The sequence below is a fragment of the Prosopis cineraria genome, unplaced genomic scaffold (assembly GCF_029017545.1).
Source record: "Prosopis cineraria cultivar Desert tree isolate PC_DT_omini unplaced genomic scaffold, ASM2901754v1 PC4, whole genome shotgun sequence".
NCBI classification, from domain to species: domain Eukaryota; kingdom Viridiplantae; phylum Streptophyta; class Magnoliopsida; order Fabales; family Fabaceae; genus Prosopis; species Prosopis cineraria.
This window is the reverse complement of record NW_026555335.1, coordinates 8,184,153-8,203,354: the sequence shown is the minus strand read 5'-3', so window position 1 is coordinate 8,203,354 and position 19,202 is coordinate 8,184,153. Positions and strand designations below refer to the sequence as shown.

The window sequence follows — 19,202 nt, the reverse complement described above, 5'->3', positions numbered from 1 at the left end:
TCCAAATACTCGAATAAAAAAGTATAATTTTAAAAAATATATAAAATATAATAACTATTAATTAATTTTTTAAATTTTATATCATTTTATATTGAAATATTATATGTTTGAGTGTACTATTATAGTTATTTAAAAAAAAAAAAATATTTAGTCATAAAAAATTTTAAAATAATATTTAAAATATATTCTAATATTTATTTTATATTTTAAAACTTAATTTTTTTAAATTTTTTGAGCTCCTATACATCATTTGCATATCCAAAAAAATATATTTATATTTTTATAAAATAAAACTAAAAATAAATAAATAAAAATAATAAATAAAATGATATTTTTAAATAATCATTTGGTTATTTTATATTTTTTTTATAAAAAACTAAAATAAATATTTTATAATTAATTTTAAAGTAAAAATAAAAATAAAAATAATTTTAAAAATAAAATTCAAGCATGTACAAATTCCTGACTTCACTACTAGATAAATATAATAAATAGAACAATATCTTAAATAATTATTTAGTTATCATCCACACCAAACTTAGTTAAAAATTAAGAATAAATTAGAGTAAAAACTCCTTGTATGTAAAGGTTAACAATATAAAAAGTTAAAAAAATAATTTTAAAAAAATAATATTTTACTCATAATTAAATAATTTTGTTTTATATAATATAATGATGGCTATTTTTCTCACATTCTTCAAAACAAAAAGTATAGTTTACTCAAAAGTTATTAAAAACTTTAAACTAATTGAGATAATAATTTTAAATTAGTAGTCTAACAATGATTGAATTGAGATCAACTTAGTTATAATTAAAATAATATAATTTAATTAAAATATATATAATATTTATATATGACCATGATAAGAGTAATATTTAAACAATTAAGACATTAATTTACAAGTGAAGGAAACATTCATGAATAAATTACACATAATATAACAAAACATTAACAGAGTTATTTAAGTTCAAATTGATAAATTATTATTTTTTATTTTATTCTTTTAATTTTAAAATAATATTTTATACTTAAAAGATTATTTAAAAATTAAAATTGATTAAAAAATAAAAAATATTTTTAAAAAGTTTTTGTATTCGAGCTGTCGAAGATATTAGGGTCGAATATACGATCTTTTTAGAAGAAATAAGATATTTTATTTTAAATTTTAATTTGAAATAAATTTAATTTCAAACCTTGAGAGTTTGATGTCCACTTGTACGCCCCTCTCAGATATTGAGCTCTGTTTTTATCAATTATGAAGAGTTTATCGTCATTGAAGAGTGGTTCCTTGTTTTGGTGTTTGTTTTGACATTTATTGGAATACAGTAACAACAGAGGCCGGCAACATCAGAAGGCAAATCACGGAAGGTCTAGACAGAAGAGACAAACACAGCCAAGTTGTGCTGTTCTGATCAGAAAAGCAAAGATTATGAAGCTACACCCAAATTCTCTCAAAACGCCTCCCAAATCATTCATGTCGATTGAGTCTTTTTCACACAGCGTTCTTTCTGAATTCTAAATGCATAGATGTAACATGAATGCGTATGTTTACGTGTGCGTTTGTATTGAGCTTTTAGATATACCGAAAGGTCTAAAATTCTATTGCTGGAACGAAAGATGCAGTGAAATTGACGTGTATGTAACTTGAAAGCTTTACGCGTTGTTCATTGAAAGAATGACCATCCATTTAAAGATATTACAATTACAAATTTAAAGGAAGAATCCAGGCTAAAAATATAAAAACTAACTTGAATGAAGTTCTTGAAAGCCCCTTTATTTGTGTTTTCAGTGTGTAACTTTAAACAATATCACCCTATCAATGTAGTTAGTGGTTCTTGATGGCTCCATTCTATGAAATTTCATTCAACCTCTTATCGGCTATAATCCTTTGAAGGTAATTCTCTCCATGATATCAACCTCTCTATAAAAATAAAGATGTCACAATTATCAGTCTAAAAGTCCTGAAAGACTAATTCATTACACTTTATGCTCCAATTCATTCACCTAATCCCAGTCATCCTTGTATTTCATTGGGCACTGGTAGTGGTCCTGTATTTTTTGGAAATGGGTTTACAAGTGTTTTCCAACATTACAATGTCACATAAGGATACTTTTGAAAGCATGTCGGCTAGATGGAATGGAACACTCATATGTCCGATATATATATATATATATATATATTTTTTTAATTGCGAAAAGTAGTCAATGCATTCCAACATAAACAATGACACCTGATTTTTTTGGAAGGTCATGCCTCATACAATATATCTGAGGCCATTCGTCAACAATGATACTATGCATCTTCTTGGAGATTGGTTCCTGTCTTTCTCAATTTTATATACATCATGTTCAAATCATTGTTCTTTGATTTTTTAATTAAAAAAAAAAATAAAAAAGAAGGAACAGAGAGAGAGAGAGAGAGAGAGAGAGATGTTTTGAAGGAGCCGCAAAAAAGAGTCAAAGGATCTGATAACAAATCAGATAGGGTTGATTTCATTGATTCATAAGCCAAATAGAGTCACAGCAGAATTTTACAGTTACTGTGTTTTCTTTATTCATTGTCTCATTGTACGTCTTCCCAACACATTCAATTCTGAAAATGACTTCTCCACCCCTCCCTTCTTGTTTAAAGTTAAGACATCCTCAACAAGAAGTTAGACATCCTTAAAGCTGACTCTCATATTCAACAAAAAAATCTATTCACATTAATTCTCATTTTCCGTTCACCTAAAAAATTATTCGTAATTATTTCATTTGTTCTTATGAACTTCAATTAGGATTTTTGTCATTTATTGACATCAACCTAATTTCCACTAACATGCAACTGAAAAAGTCCAACATATACTTTTAATGCAAAAAGTTGTGTGTGGAAGTCAAACAATGGAAAATATGAAATTTTACATTCCTTATCAAGGAACTAAAAATTAAACTGATAATTAAATCAATAAAGCACTATTCAAAAATTAATTGTCAAAAATCAAAATTATAACCATGATCATAAACAAAATATTTTATGAAACCTGTTAAAATATTAATTTAACAGTTTATCAATTTAATCATACTCAAATTTACGTATTATGCTTTATATATTTGCCACCTTCCATTCCATATCATCTTTCCCAAATTTTTCATTCACTTCGGTTCCAGATCCTTTCCACGCATTCAACCCAACCGAAAAAAAAAAAAAAATGACATTTCCAAAACCGAATTCCACACTCCAATTTCACCGAACTCAACAAACTACCCCGTCATTCATGTCAACACCTTTCTGTCCTTTTAAGCGAAGATGATTTTTCTGAACAACAACACTTCGCAGAGCAGAGGAAATGAAATATGAGATAGAAAATAAAATTGGGGACAAATGTAATCAAGGCTACATTATCAAAATTGGATTTGAATAGTTTCTTACAATTCTTGGTGAGATACATAGACGGCAACAAAGAAAGAGTCAGTGAGCTAAAAATAACGAGATATCACAAGACAGACATTGAAATGAAAGATACACTTCGAATGTTAAGGTGAGTGTATCCTAGAAGACCCCAAAAAAAACAAAAAAAAACTATTTCGTGGTTCTAAGCATAAACGGATCCATAGGAGAGAGCCATCAACAGAACTGCTGCTTGTTCTTCCTCTCCCAACTTGTTCCTCTGCATCGAAACCTCCCTTCCTAAAGCCATTAGTCTCTGCTTCAAGCTGTCCCCAATCTTGCTGCTTCGATTGTTATTATTGCTACTTCTCTTCTTCTCTTCGTTGCTTCCCTTGTTCAAACCCAGAATCGCTCTCTTCTTCTTCCTGCTTTTGATACCACATGCGTTGCACAGTGACTGCAAGCACAGCATTCAGAATCAGACAAAGAAACAGATCGATGATGGACACTGTTCATCGATCTATAACCCTAATCAATCACCTTTGGCCCGGCCGGACCACCCCTCCATAGAGGGGTCTTGCTGGTGCCGCAATCGGCGCAAGTCTTCTTTGGGCTTTCTTCCGACGAAGTCCCGTTCGGATTCCTCGCATTAGCGTCCTCGGCTTCCGATCCCTGCATCACACCACAAAATCAGCTCGATCGGCTATTATTGCCATGCAATCCAACACAAGGGACCAAATCCACGACAGGATCACTCACTTTCCCGCTCAGATCCACCATTTCCGAGAGAGATTTCGGAGATCTGAGAAAACCCCAGATGAAAAGTAGTGATTGTGGGAAGTGGGGTTGAGGTATTCGATCAGAATCAGAGAGAGAGAGAGAGAGAGAGAGAGAGAGAGAATGAAACAGAGCAAGAGTGAGGTGGGAGTGACGAATCTGTGAAGCGATGAGGTATGAATGAGAGTGAGAGTAAAAAGAAGGAATGGCTCTAAGAAACGAGAAAGAAAACCGACATGCAGCGAGCCAGAGAGAAGCGGTACCGACACACGCGCATAAGCCGCAGGCAAACCGAAAGGACCGTAGCCTTTATACAAACGGGCAGAAAACCATAACCCAGATGCTCTGAAATGACGATAATGCCCCTCCCGAATCATCGCCCACCAGACAGATTCTCCTGGGTAGGTTTGTATGCTTATGAGGTTGGATTGTTTGTTTTTAATAATATATATGAACATGAATATGATAAAAAAATAAGAACACAGAGGGCTTATTTTTACAAAAATTGAGGTGCGTTTATATTACCATATATGTCATTTTCTAAAAATTTATTTAATTTAAAATATAAAATATTAAATAGGTGTTATATATTTTTTTCCAATCACACAGTTATTCAAGTAAGAGTAATTAATGAGTGTTCTTAATAAAATATATTCTTTTCATTCAAAAAAGTAGTGTATTTTTTAAAAAATTAAATATAAAAAAATATAAAATATTTTTAATTTTTTAAAGTATAATTATTACTTTTTTTAAAAAAATATCCCTACTAATAAATAATTTTATATTTTTTTAGGATGTTTAATAGGAATAAATATGAAAAGATAAGATTAGTTTGAGAATAGGTAATTATTTCATTGAGAGTTAGACTCGATTAAAAATATTTTATATTTTTAAATAGTATGTTAAATTTATTATGTGCAATTGAACAAATATAAAATCTTTTTAAAAATTAAATTTTTAACTAATTTTTTAAATATAAATTAATTAGCAATAATTTTATGTTGTGATCACGAGGCGGAGGGAGCATTTACATGTCGAAGGCAAACTGCGCTTCCGTGTCTCTCTCTGTGTCTCCCCATCTTCGCACCTTTTCATTTGTCAACCAAACATACCTCCCTTGTTTTTTTATTAATAATAATAATAATAATAATAATAATAATAATCATCCCTTTTTAATAATATTACTGCTAATAATGATGATGAATTATTTTGTTTTTTTGCTTCCATTTTGTTTGCGTCACCACCTTTGTTGTCCAAATGCCATGGAATAATGTGTCTTGTTTGCCACTTCGAGTTCATGGAAATAGGAATACACTAAACAAATACGCCAAGTCAGTATTCTGTTGTCAGTTCTTAGTCTTATTCTCTCTTTGTGGGAGAATGATGGTTCACATATTTATAGAAATCAATAAAATTCTTATTTTGTTGAAGCAAGAAATTATCGTTCATAAGCACAAATGTGCTCGGATCCATTCGCTACAAGCATCTGACTAATTGCAAGCAATTTTCAATGTCTTTAATACGTGAAGGGTAAAGCACGACCAAACCAAACCTATACCCAAGTCATTTTTAATTATTTTATTAAAATCAAAAAGAGGTAATTAAGTAATTGATGCTATCTAGAAATAATGTTTTAATTTACCTTCATTAAATTATCATTTTTAAAAACACTTATTCTCTCATATGTGATCTTTTATTTTATTCATAAAAAATATAAAATGGTAAAATTAAAAAAATTAATTAATAATATAGTTTTTAATATAAAGTAATTTATAAAAAAGATCATCAATAACTTTTAAAAAATAATTTATATATAGGACAAGAGTGAGTATGATTTCATATATTATTGATGATAAAAAACTTGAGAATGAAAAGATGACGTGGGGTGAAAGAGTAAAAGCATAATTAGCAATTGGTGAGTTGAAATGAAATAAAAACAGTAATTATGAATGATTGATGATGAGGCGACGTGAGATGGTATTATATGATGGGTTTATCATAATAACGGAGTAAGGAAATGATGAGCCGAACCGTAGAACTGCCCAGCGACAAGGGGATTTGTTCTGATTACTAATCCAGATCTCTTACAACGGAGCCCCCCTTTTTGTGTTTCTTCTTTTAATTTCTCTCCAATCCCCCACTTTATAATCTAACAACTTATTCAATAAATTGAGATAAATAAATGTAATTTAAAACATTTACAATTTTCTCACATAACTGTACAAATCCACCTAATGTTGCGCTGCTGTATGTGTTTACAATTGTTTTGAAATGCCGGAGGATCAAAGTCGGATATCAAATTAGAAAAAATAAAGGATCACAATTTTTATGATTTAACTAATAAGATTGGTGATTGAACTGATAATATAAAAATTAAATAAAAAATAATATTTATATGTATAATTATATAAATAAAATATTAATTCATCAAAAAACCTTAATATATCAACTATCAAGTAACATCACCATTTCATGATATATATACATATATATTCACATATCACCGCAAAGTTCATAACATTACAAGAATCATCAAATTGTGTAGATGCAGCATTAGATGGTTGTTTGGATAACATTTTCTAAATATAAACATAGATTAACTAAGAATCACTAGATCGTCATACGAACAATCAAGCAATCATAATTAATTAAGAATATAAATTAAGAATCAGGCAGTCAATGATGCATGCAAGCACCAGAAATCGAAGATTGAAGAGTGAACTAGAAGCTAGAAGTGGAAGGAGAGCAAGGCACATGTAAAATCTCCAAATAAGGTTATCTTTACTAATCTTTTCTGATCTCCAAACATCATTGAAATTAACAAATTTTTCAAATTACACACAAATGGGATCCTAAATTTTCCATATTTATAATATCTCAAAAGATCTTTATAAATAAAAAAATTAAAGCTTGATTAATATGCAAAAACATGAAATCTCAAAACGGAATCAAGGTATTTGCTTAAAAATTGAAAACAGTGAATTAGTGTAGAAAAGAGGCATGTGCCCCAAATTGTTACATATGTATTGCAGTGCACTGCATGATTTTGACAATAATATTGCTGTCAAATGACAGCAACTGGGGTGAACTTTCAACGCATTTCATTTCTTCGTCTGACGTCTGATTGACGTAATCTAGGTGTCTACAAAGAGCTTTCTACTAGCTCTAACTAATGGCTTTAGTTTCACAATCAAATTATTTCTTATCAAAAGTTAGACAGTCATACCAAAATTCACACCTTTTCACAATGTACACATAACTTGAGTGTTCAAAACTCTTACCAAAAGCCAAAAGTGTAACATCTCAATTTAAATTTTAATAGTTAATTTAGGTTAATAGAAATTTTTAAAAATATTTAGAGGTAAGCAAATTAGTAGGAGATGATTATTAAATCTAACTTAGGATATAATTATAAATTAAAATTTAAAAAATTAAAAAAAATTAAATTAAAAATTAAATTAATTAAAAAAATTTAAAAAAAAATAAAAAAAATAAAAAAATATTATTAAATTATTATTATTATTATAAAAAAAGAAAAGGTATGAAAAAAAACAAACAAAACGAGAAGAACAAGAAAACTTTCAGCCATGCGCGTGTAATCATTATATTTATATAATAATAATAATAATAATAATAATAATAAAAAGAAAGAAGAGAGAGGAAAGAGGAAAATAATAAAAAAATTGTGGGACCCACATTCGTTTTTTAAAACCCACCATTCTCTTCTCATTTTTCCTTCATTTCTCTTCTCTTTCGTGTGCGATCAGAGAGAGCTTCTGTGAGTCAGGTCGCCGGTGCGAAAGATTTGAATTTTTAAGGTAAGAGTTTTTGATAGGATATTTAGGGTGTGATTTCAAGCTTTTCAAGACTAAATATGTGTTCTAAAATTTTTTCTTAGTCATTCTTTCTCTTTAGTTTCTGATTTTGTAGTGGTAGAAAATTTAGGATCTGAAAAAGGGATGAATTTATGTTGAATAAATATGGTTTATGAGGTTGTTAGTAGTATAATAAATGTTCTAGAGTATAAATTTGTTGATGATCTTTGAATTTGTGGCTTATGGATCAAATTCTAGACTAGATCTGAAAATATATGTTAATTTATTGAGATTTAGATGATTATTTGGGATGAGAAATGAATTATTATGGCTATAGGATTATGATTTTAAGCTAGAGACTTAATTTTTAATTTTTGGGTATTTTAGGTGCGAATTTATAAAATAAAAAGAAAATTTTGATAATAGAAATTAGTTTAAAATTTGATTTTTAGATTATTAATGTTTATTGATGAGTAAAAGAGGAGTTAAAAATTTTACTTAATAGTATTAACTTTAGATTTGTATTAGGATTGAGATTAAGAATTATGTTATATTTTTAATTCTATTATTAGAATTATTTTATTAGTTTCAAAAATTGAAACTAATATTTATAAATAATATGTTATTTGTAGATTGTATTATTGGTGAAGATTGTAGTGGGAGAGAAATTGTAAGGAATAATTTATTGAAAAAGCCACAAGGTAACCATGCTTTTAATTTGTGATTAGTGTTATTTTATGTTAATTGGGTGATTATTGAGAAAATTATAAATTTTGTAATATTGTATAATTGTGCAATATTATTATAAATTTGTTTGATTATTGTGGGAGGTGTTGGAAGACTTGCTATTATTGTTGTATTTATGTGCCACGTGGTACGCTCCTATTGGAGCTCAATAGGTGTCTTGTAAGGGCTCGGGCTAATTTACCTTTGGCCGGGTAATTTAGCACCGAGTGAGGGCTACGGCTCGAGGTTAATGGAGGGATATAAGGATGGTTGTTTGTATGTATTGTAATATTTCTTATAATTTTTGAAATTATATTATTTTTAATTTTTACTTAATAAGCACACACTTAACTGTTTGTATACACTATCATAAATTGGCTTTGGTTACTGGGACTTTTGAGTCTCATTATGTGGTTAACAATTTTCAGGAGAAGAGCCACGAGTGACACATGGAGGAGTCCTAGAGGCTTAGTGGCATAGATCCACTGTCTCTTTTAAGTATTTAATTTATGATTTAAAATGTGTTATATTGTCAATATTAGGGCTTTTTCTTTATTGTCAATTATATGAATATATAAATGTAATCATGCCTTTCAAACTATTTTTATTTTTGGTACAATTTGAATGACTGTAATTTTAATATTTGATTTACTTTGGATTGGTTAAAATGGCATGATTATAAAGACAAATAACTGGCTTGTGTTGAAAATTGACTAAATTGCTTATTTTACTTGTTGGGAGTATAAGGATGGACAAATGTGATTTAGTTTACTTGTTGGGAGTATAAGGATGGACAAATGTGATTTAGCCTAATGGCATGTGGGAGGTAAAAAGTTATCTGAAATGTTATATTGTGTGAGTTAAAGCCAATTATAAAATATTTTATATTGAAATTATTGATATAAAAATGTGTTGGGTGGCTATAACCCAACTATGGTTAAGTTAAATTATTTAAAAAAAAAATTTTAGTGTGTTACAAAAAGCTATAAGCACCACTCAGACCACTCTCAATAAACTAAAACGGATATGTGCAATATACCATATCTCACAGTGAACAAATACATTACATTTTTAATGCTCAATCCCTTAATCTAAAAAATAGAAGGGGGAGTTCTAATCATACATTTCAACAATTAATCGTCATCAATCAAGTATTATACACAACCTTTACTTGTACTAGTATTTTGAACCTGTTATATATTTCACAATTAGTATATATACACCCTAAGGCATAAAATACATGACATAGTTTAACAAAAAACATAATACAAGTAAGACACCACATGAATTCTCCTTAGTTGGTAACATCATTAGAATTATACACATAATAAAACCAAAGTAAATGAGGCCTACTAATATTAGGATCAAAATCCTAAGCCTCAGTCTATTTTCCTCATTCGTGTCCAAATGAGCTAGTTTCTATAATTTTAAAGATAATGAGGTGATTACAACCACTCAATAACCAATGTCCATCTAACTTATACTAATGCATGATAATCAATTTAAATGCAAATAGCAATAATATCATATTTAGATCATTTAATGTGCTCAAGATCACAATTCAAAATTTCTATTCATAGTAACACATGCTCATGAGATAATGGTTTAGTAATACAATTTCATATAGAAATAAGACTAATTACATGATTTGTTTTACTAGAGTCACAATACAGACAACCATGTGCCTATAACACTATATGTATGATCATACTTCCCTTATATCCTCCTTATGCCTCTAACACAAAACCATGGGTTATAACTCATTGGGATCATTTATGATATGAAACTATCTTAGCCATTCATATATGAGAGGCTACTCGGTCAAGGTTGCCTATCTCACTTGTGGTTTGCAGTTTCTCCCAAACTCTCACATTATGGAGTGTCATTTTTCCTAGACTAACTTTCTTGTTGAACAAGTAGATAACTAGTTAGGTTCGAGTCCCTCGTTGAACCAGTGGGACAGTCCTTCGTTGAACAAGTAAAACAATCAATATAATAAACCGAGGCAAACCATCGAGCTCTAATAGAAGTTTTACCATGTGGATTTATTTCTCTATTCCTCTTTTTAGGCGAACTCTTGGCTTTCTAGATCATGTGATGCATAATAATGCAACATTTCAAGGCATATAATTATTCAATATTCAGGCATGCATAACATTATTATCGTACTCATCTCATACATAAACAACACATTAACACGTATAATCAAATCATGGAACTCTACTTTATTTTATCTCATCAAACTTCTTATTTACACATTCATTGAACTCCATAAATAACACATCATAACACTCCACAAAATATTATTTCATTGACTTTTCACTTATTAACTTATTAAACTCCACTTGATGCAAAATCATTGAAATCCACTAGGAAAACACATCATTGAACTTTATAAAATTATTATAGTGGACTTTTAAGCAAGTCATGCCATACTTGTATCTCATTCAATTTTACACATTTAAATTATAAAATACAAATCAATAAATTAATTAACATATAAAAGTACAATAAAAAATTCTCTCAGTTATCTTAAAATTTTGAGAGGTCAAAGATTTTACCCCTTATTGATATACTCCCAAAACTTACACAAAGCTTGAATAGGGCCAAATATGCTCACTCTATAATTAATCACAATATAATTCTCAATATCCCTTTCTACACAATTTCCATTATCTAATTCAACCTTCATTCTTAAAATTTAATCTCTTCACATACAAAGATATCCATATGGCTTACAAACTTTCTCTAATTTTCATTAACCTCATTGAACTCTTAAATAACCATTAATGGAGTCATATTGCTCAAACCACCTAATTAATTATAGATATTCGTTCATTTATGGCCTCAACTAACCAAAAACACATAGAGTCATAAATGTTAGGTTTAAATAGCTCAATAAACTCCCATTAATTCTATTTAAGTCAATGGATTTGGACCCATATCCTTTATGAATCGAAAATCATCTTTCTCAACCAAAACCCTAACTTTTCAACTAGAAAAAAGAAGAAGAAAAAGATAGATTTAAGCTTGGATAACTTACTTCTAGTGTTTAAAAAGCTTTAAAACACTTCAAATTCTTGAATCCTCTAAGCCCTAGCAGAGCTCTTCTATTGCTCCTTCATTTTTCTTTTATTTCCTCTCAGTTTTTTTTACATATGAAACACTCTTATTTTTGTAGAAAAATGATTATACGTTGCAGCAGACACACCATAAGTCGTGGTGCATGGCATGGATAAGCCTATCTTTGCTGTTTAGCATCACAAGCCACGGCGTGTGATACAGAACTTCTTCTTTCATATTTTCTCCCCTTTTCGCATTTGAGCAATCCAACTTCACTTCAAACCCACATTTAGGATTGAAATTACAACCAAACATGCCTATTAGACCTCTCTCGCTACATACCTCACTAGTAAACTTAATTACCTTAGTTAAGCTTAGTTAACTAGGTTAAAATTTTAAGGATGTTATAGCACACGAATGACAGTGATGCATGAACTTACAACAACCATCACAAAACACTACCTTCACGTCATGATTTGCTCAATCAACTCAATTTTGCTTACAACAAGCTTGAGACCTTAATGCCAAAGGTAGAGACATGTCAGCTCGGGCTTAGGAAGATTCTGCGCTTACTTCAACTTCACTTAAAGACTATTACCATTTCTTGGTGCTCCTAAGCCTTGCAATCTTAATGCAAAACACTAGAGCTGGAAGCACATCATCATAACATGACTCATGAGCTTTCAATCTCAATACTAAAGGCTTGATCACTATAGTTGGAAGTAGAGATCGGTGGAGAGATTAGATATTAAGCCAGGGTTATAGAGAAGAGATCAAAAATTAGAGAAGAGAAGACAAAAGAGAATTAAAGATAAGATAAGAGAAATCATGAATTTGAGCTACTAAGCCTAAGTTTCCCTTTTTCCCTTTCAAGACTTTTGACTTGCTTTGATTTTCGGGTTAAATCTAATTCTCTTAAAACTACTTAGGTCAACTCAGTCTAAATGTTCAAGTAGTCAAAATTGTTGAACCAAGCTATTTTTTGGGTGATCAACAGTTGAATCATCAGTTTGATCCGAATTTCAAAACACTGGTCCCTACTCCCTATGTATTTTTCTTAATTTTATAGTACATACAAAGGATTCATAAATAATTTAACTTTTTTTATTCCATTGCCCACTTTTGGAAAACCTGTAAGTATTATTACTACCTGTCCAAACTAATCAAAATCCCCATTGTATGGCATCATTATTATCAATGTCAACCTCACAGTCATGGATACCACTAGAATATCCTTGTCAAATTTATTTAACGTAATTGTATATTCCAAGACTTGAATTTTGAGATTGCAAGATAATTTGGTTTAAATCCCTTAACTAGTTGAACACATAACTTACCCATGAATAGTTCAACTTCATGTAAAGCCAATTGAAGTTTACAATATGGGCAGAACAGAAGTTTAAGGAAGATTAACACTATGTTAGGTTGAAGATCTTGATAATCAAGGTTTGGATATCAATACTAAGTTAAAGATCCATGGGTCTTTATGTAGAAATATAGATTAATTTATTGTCCTGTGATTTCGAGAGTAAAGGCTAATATATATATAATATTGGGATAATTAATCTATAAGTCCTTATAGTTTTCTTCAATTCTAAATTAGGTCCTTGCAATTTATTTTGTTTTAATCAAGCCCTTATAATTTGATCTATTAAATATGTCAATCATTGTAGTTTAAAATTAATAATGAATTATTAAATTTCATATCAAATATACTTTTAGAGTTTATAGAAAATTTAATTTAATACTTTTATTCAAAGTCAAAAAAGAAAATTTGATTTAATATACTGTTGTAATTTTATTGATTTTTTATGAAAATTTTATTAGTATAAAAAATATTTAAAGGACAACCTAATTTTATAAATTTTGAGTTATAAAAATTATGTAATTAATTTTAAAGTTATATAATATTTTAATAAATATATAAAAGTTCTTAATTTTATTTTTGAAAAATAAAGATTTTAATTTTCCTGGGTTAAAAATTTTAACTAGTCAAATTATAATGACTCAATTAAAAAAAATGATTTGCAGGGATCTAATTTAAAATAGGAGAAAATTATTAGGACTTACGTATATACTTTTCCTATAATATTCCTAAACTTTCAATCATTTACATATCACCCCTAACGTTAATCAACTGTAATTTTAACTACAGGAAAGTATTTAGTCAATATATTATTTTAAACTTCTAATTGTGAATGGAATGGTCCTTAATTGACTCAAAGTTTGAGAAGATTATGTATAGTTTAGCCTGACATTAATTTTTAAATTTTTTCTTCAAACTCAAAATTAAATTAAATATTTAACAGTATAAAATACGATAGGTTGTGAGAAACTATGGTATCTTTATTTTTTTTATATGAAATACTTCATAATATTGCAAAAAACACATAAAAAACACATATGCCCAACAACAAGCCAAAAGGAAATGAAAAGCCAAAAGAAGTGCAACAGAAAAAACAAGCAAATGAAAAGCATAAAACACAAGGATAATCCAATGTCGGATTTACATGGTAGATAGTCAACATTAGTAGGGGTTCCTATAGCTTCCATGGCATCAGAGATTAGACAAGAAGATAAAGAGACTGATAGCAAATTCACTCACGTAATCGGGCACGCCCCCTTAATAACATCAACTACTAAAGAATTAGCAGCACAGTTACCCTTCCAAGGAGGAAAAGTAAGAGCCACTCCAATCTTTAAGGCCAAAAGAATAAGAATTTTCTAAATAAGGTCACGACATCTCCAATCATACTAGTTTGAACAATTATCGTTAATGTAATTCACAAGCATTAGAGAATCTGATTAAAAAATCATATCCTTGACAAGGTCATTAGCCAGTATCAAAGCCTTTCTCAATGCAAGAGCTTCTATTATGAATGCAGATATAGATTTGACTTTGTCAACAAAATCTCATTTGAAGTTACTTAGACAATCACAATAAATAATGCCTATAGCTACATCACCATTTCTCATATTATATGCCTTATCACAATTAACTTTAAGAGAACCTTCAAGAGGACCATTGCACCCAGAACAAACAACAAAAGGACATGTAGAAGTAATAGGAGAGTCATTAGACTCACTCATTTTCATTCAGTTATTCTAGTACTCATTATAAAGAAGTTTGGCCTGCTCAATAATTTCAAGGGGATTTGGCTTAATATAGTTAAGGAATGTGTTGTTTCTAGATTAGCCATAAAAGCTAAGATATCAAAGAGTTGTTATAATTGGATAAATTTCCAATTGACATGATTGAAGTCCACCAAACTTCAAAACGAGAGAAATTGAGTCTATCAAATTTCAAACTCAAATTACAACCGAACCAAACATATGAGACCTAAGGATAGAACAAAAATAAATGTTCAATTGTTTCCTCCTCCCTCTAACAAAGAGGACATACCTTACAGTGCCAATGCCTTCTTTTGACAAGGGCTTCCTTGGTGGCTAAAGCTTTTAATAGGATGTGCCATAGAAATTGATTCACCCTTGGAATAGTCTTGATTTTCCAAATCTATGTCTAGGTTGTAGAAGGAATGACAAAAGACGTGATCAGCTTGACTATGGATCCATTTTGTACTCCACAAGCTACTTTATAACTAAGTTTAGTTGTATATACACCATTACGAGCTGCAATTCACACAAGTTTATCTTCCATAGTACATGAAGGTTTTGGAAGTTGAAGGATAACATTGATAATGTTGTCTAGAGTTCTGATTGGAGAAAGATCTCAAGGACTATTAGAAACTAAATATAAGACTCTCTTTTTTTACAATATCTAGATCACACTCTCAGGGCATAGTAGGAAAAACAATATGTAGAACCCATGGATCCTTTAAAATGTGAATCGAATGACCATTTCTCAAAATCCATAAGTTCTTCTTAAAAAAATCTCTACCTTCAACAATGCTAGAATAGCACCAAGATGCTTTATAACCTTTTTTGGCCTCATAAAATTAATCTTTTAGGAAGTAAATCCCTTTTAGTACCCTCACATAAAGCGTATTAAGATTTTGGAAGAGTCACTACATAGTTTTTTTCCCTTCAAGAGGGCCTTGTTCATTTTGACAAAATATCTCTAAATCCCATTCCTCCGTATTTGGCTCCTGTAGCTTTCCCACACAACCCAAAGTGTATTTCCCCTTTTATCTAAACCTTCCCACCATAAATTTGAAACAAGACTACTCAACTCCTTACAAATTTGCAAAGTAAACTTAAAGCAATTCATGGGATAAATGAAAATGGCATTTATAACTACCTTAATCACGGTTTCATGGCTTGCATAAGAAAGCATCTTCTTACTCCACCCTTGAATTTTCCTCCTAACCCCTTTCTCTGACATAAGCAAGTACTTGATGATTGGTCTTTCCCCAAACATTCATAATGCCTAGATAGGTTCCCTAGTCATCCACTCAAATGCCTAGAATTTGGCAAACATGGGCTCTCTAATTGCTCAAGTATTATTTGAAAAGAAAATACTAGATTTATCAAAATTTCCTTTTTCGTCCGAAACTTCACAATAGACCTTCAGTGTACAAGCAAATTTCTTGCAATTATTAACATCTGCATTCATGAAGCAAAGAAAATACTAAATTTATCTAATTGCTTGAGTATTATTTGAAAAGAAAATACTAGATTTATCAAAATTTTCTTCTTGATCCAAAGCTTCACAATAGACTCTTAGTGTACAAGCAAGTTTCTTGCAATTATTAACATCTGCATTCATAAAGAAGAGAGCATCATCAACAAAAAAAACTTATGAGTCAATTCTAGGCCATTATTGCTGAGCTTGATGTCTTTAATCTCTTCCTATTGCTAACACTTAGTAATCATACAAGAAAGAACTTTTGCTACAATAATAAAAAGATAAGAGGATAAAGGATCTTCCTGTCTTATTCCCCTTCCTGGAGTCAAACTTGCCACTTTATCCCTTAAATACACAAATCAAGTGACACGGATTCAACACAATTCATAATCCGATTCACCTAATCACAGCATAAACCAAACTGTAGAAGTACCACGTGTAAGAAATCCCATTCAACTCTATCATAAGCTTTGCTTTTATCCATCTTGAGTGAAAATTCGAACTTATTTCCTCTATTATTTCTTCTTAAATAGTGAAAAACGTCATGAGCAATTATAATATTGTTGTGAATCACCCGACCAGGAATAAAAGCACTTTGACTTGGGAAGGTACAATAGTCAAGAATAGGTCTCAACCAGTTTGATAAGATTTTTGAAATAATTTTATAAGGGAAGCTATAGAGCACGATGGTTCTAAATTGGGATATAAACTCTAATATGTCAACCTTAAGAATTATGGTAATATTGGCGTCATTAATATTCTGTAAAGAAATCCTACCCTTAAAGTATTCAAACACAAAGTTGTAAATAGAATCATCAGTTTTAGATCATGAAAATTGATAAAGGGTACCTGTAAAGAAATCTCTTGGATAATTGTGTTAGGAATAACATATTAATTTAAGAGAGGGTTGTAATTAATTAAAAGATAATTATTCTTATTAATACTCTAGATTAACAAATTAATATTAATTGAATTTATTTGGATAATTGCATGCTCTATGAATTGAAGAAGGGATTAGCCACCTTAAGTTGCTTTAATTGTTTGTAGTTGTTGAAATTTTAATTTTAGTGCATTCATATAATTTCAATCTTTGTTTTACAATATCAAATACAAATTTTGTTTTGCTTGATTTAAATAAAATAAAAATTTATTATTTAATTATCAATTAACTTGATACTCTGTAGAATCAACCTTGATTTATCACGTACTATTTTTATAACTCGTACATTCATAAAATTTGTTACATAATTATATGCATCAAGTTGTTAGTAACTAAGGGCTTCACCTACAGGTTGATAGCCCGAAGCAATGAAGAGCTGAGAAAAGAATTGAGAGATGTGATCTGCAGTATCATTTTTATCAGTGAACCAATTACCTGCAGCACCTTTCAACCGCAGAATCCCATTGAGTGTCTCCTCTGGAGTGTAGATATATGGAAAAAAGTCGAATTCCTATCCCCTGCTCTAAGCCAGTTAGTTCTCGATCTCTGCCACCAATATCGTTCCTCCAAATCAATAATTCGTTCTGGATCCGCCACCAAGCTTCTATATTCATGAATGGTCTCGTCATTGATCCCAGCGGAATTCCACTCAGCAAGGTGCCCTTTCAGAAGCTTGATTTTGTGACGATTATTTTGGTGCTTTTGAAACAGAGATGTAACGTTGGAACATTAATTAAGAAAATAAATGTGTATGTAATTTTTTTTTGACCATGCTATCCTTTGTTTTTTCTTGTCTCTCTTTCAATATTAATGCATGTTAATCTTTTTATATATCTTTTTTCCAAAATATCAAACTATATATTTTTATTCTTATTATTTGACATATCAAATTTTGTATTTTTTAAATTTTTATCACAATTTTAAAACATTTATAATATATTATATTTATATAACAAAAATTATAAAGGATCATAAATCAATGTTATTTATGGTAATTGTAATTTCAAAAATATGTTTCATTATATAAAATTTAAATAAATTTTAGTTTATCAAATTAATTTTAAAAAAAATATATCTAAATGTAAATTTTATTATAACAGTTAATTTTTACTAAATAAACTTTTATCAAATTGAATTTTGAAAACAGAAACAAAACAGGCACTAACTCACAAAAGCTCAAGAATGTATATCCTCGGTAGTTGTGAATGCCTCAGCATGACAAATTTGTTCGGACTTTAGAGAACTTCGTGGAGGTTGAGATTGGCTTCGACTTCATGGACCACTCTTCAGCATGTACTTTGAAAGGCTATCACTTACAAAAGTTATCTATATTAAATACATATTGGCAATTAATTTCATCTTTTCCTTTTTTTTTTTAACCAAATCTATACAAAAAGCAAAGGTGATTGCTGACACTAGCATATAGAAAAGTGCATATTTCTGCTTTGCAAGTGGCAGTAGTTGATGTCAATCGTAATTGCAAAAAATAAAAAAAGAAAAGAAAAGAAGTCGTAAGAACTTCACGTTATTAAACTCAGGATTTATGTTTTGAATAACTGTTGTGATGGCTGTTGGTGTTGGAGTAAAATTCTATAATGTGGGGTCGCACATATAACTTATAAAAATGTGGTTATTATATAACAAAGCCTAATTTGACCAGAGGCCAAATTAGAAAATCACAAATTGAGTTAATTCAAAAGACTGGTCGCCAAGAGTATTGTTTGTGGCATGCCATTTTTTCCGTTTCTTCTTCCAAAGAATGTCTAGGAGTTCTCATCAATTCCGATTGGAAGAATTTTCAGCCCGAAAACTCCTGCAATCCTTTTCATCAGCGATGGATTCATATATGCTTTTGCTTTAATTTATAATTAGGGATTATGGAATCGGGAATTTAGTTTAGGATTTGGAATCAGAAAACCAAATAGAGG

At 29.8% G+C, this 19,202-nt stretch overlaps 1 protein-coding gene across 1 annotated transcript; it reads right to left on the bottom strand.

Moving 5' to 3' along the window:
* Window positions 1–3,352: 3,352 nt before the first annotated feature.
* On the bottom strand, window positions 3,353–4,446 carry LOC129309768 (GATA transcription factor 15). The gene is made up of 3 exons (XM_054951481.1): window positions 4,128–4,446; window positions 3,909–4,040; window positions 3,353–3,825 (listed from the first exon to the last, which is right to left on the bottom strand). The coding sequence occupies exons 1-3, from the start codon at window positions 4,146–4,148 to the stop codon at window positions 3,574–3,576; spliced, it is 405 nt and encodes a 134-aa protein (XP_054807456.1). The 5' UTR covers window positions 4,149–4,446; the 3' UTR covers window positions 3,353–3,573.
* Between the last annotated feature and the right edge of the window lie 14,756 nt (window positions 4,447–19,202).

Coding starts and splice junctions, on each gene's coding strand:
- LOC129309768 (XM_054951481.1), bottom strand. CDS start 4,148: ATGGTGGATCTGAGCGGGAAA. Junction 4,041..4,127: donor TGGTGGATCTGAGCGGGAAA/GTGAGTGATCCT, acceptor GGTGTGATGCAG/GGATCGGAAGCCGAGGACGC. Junction 3,826..3,908: donor GTGGTCCGGCCGGGCCAAAG/GTGATTGATTAG, acceptor CTGTGCTTGCAG/TCACTGTGCAACGCATGTGG.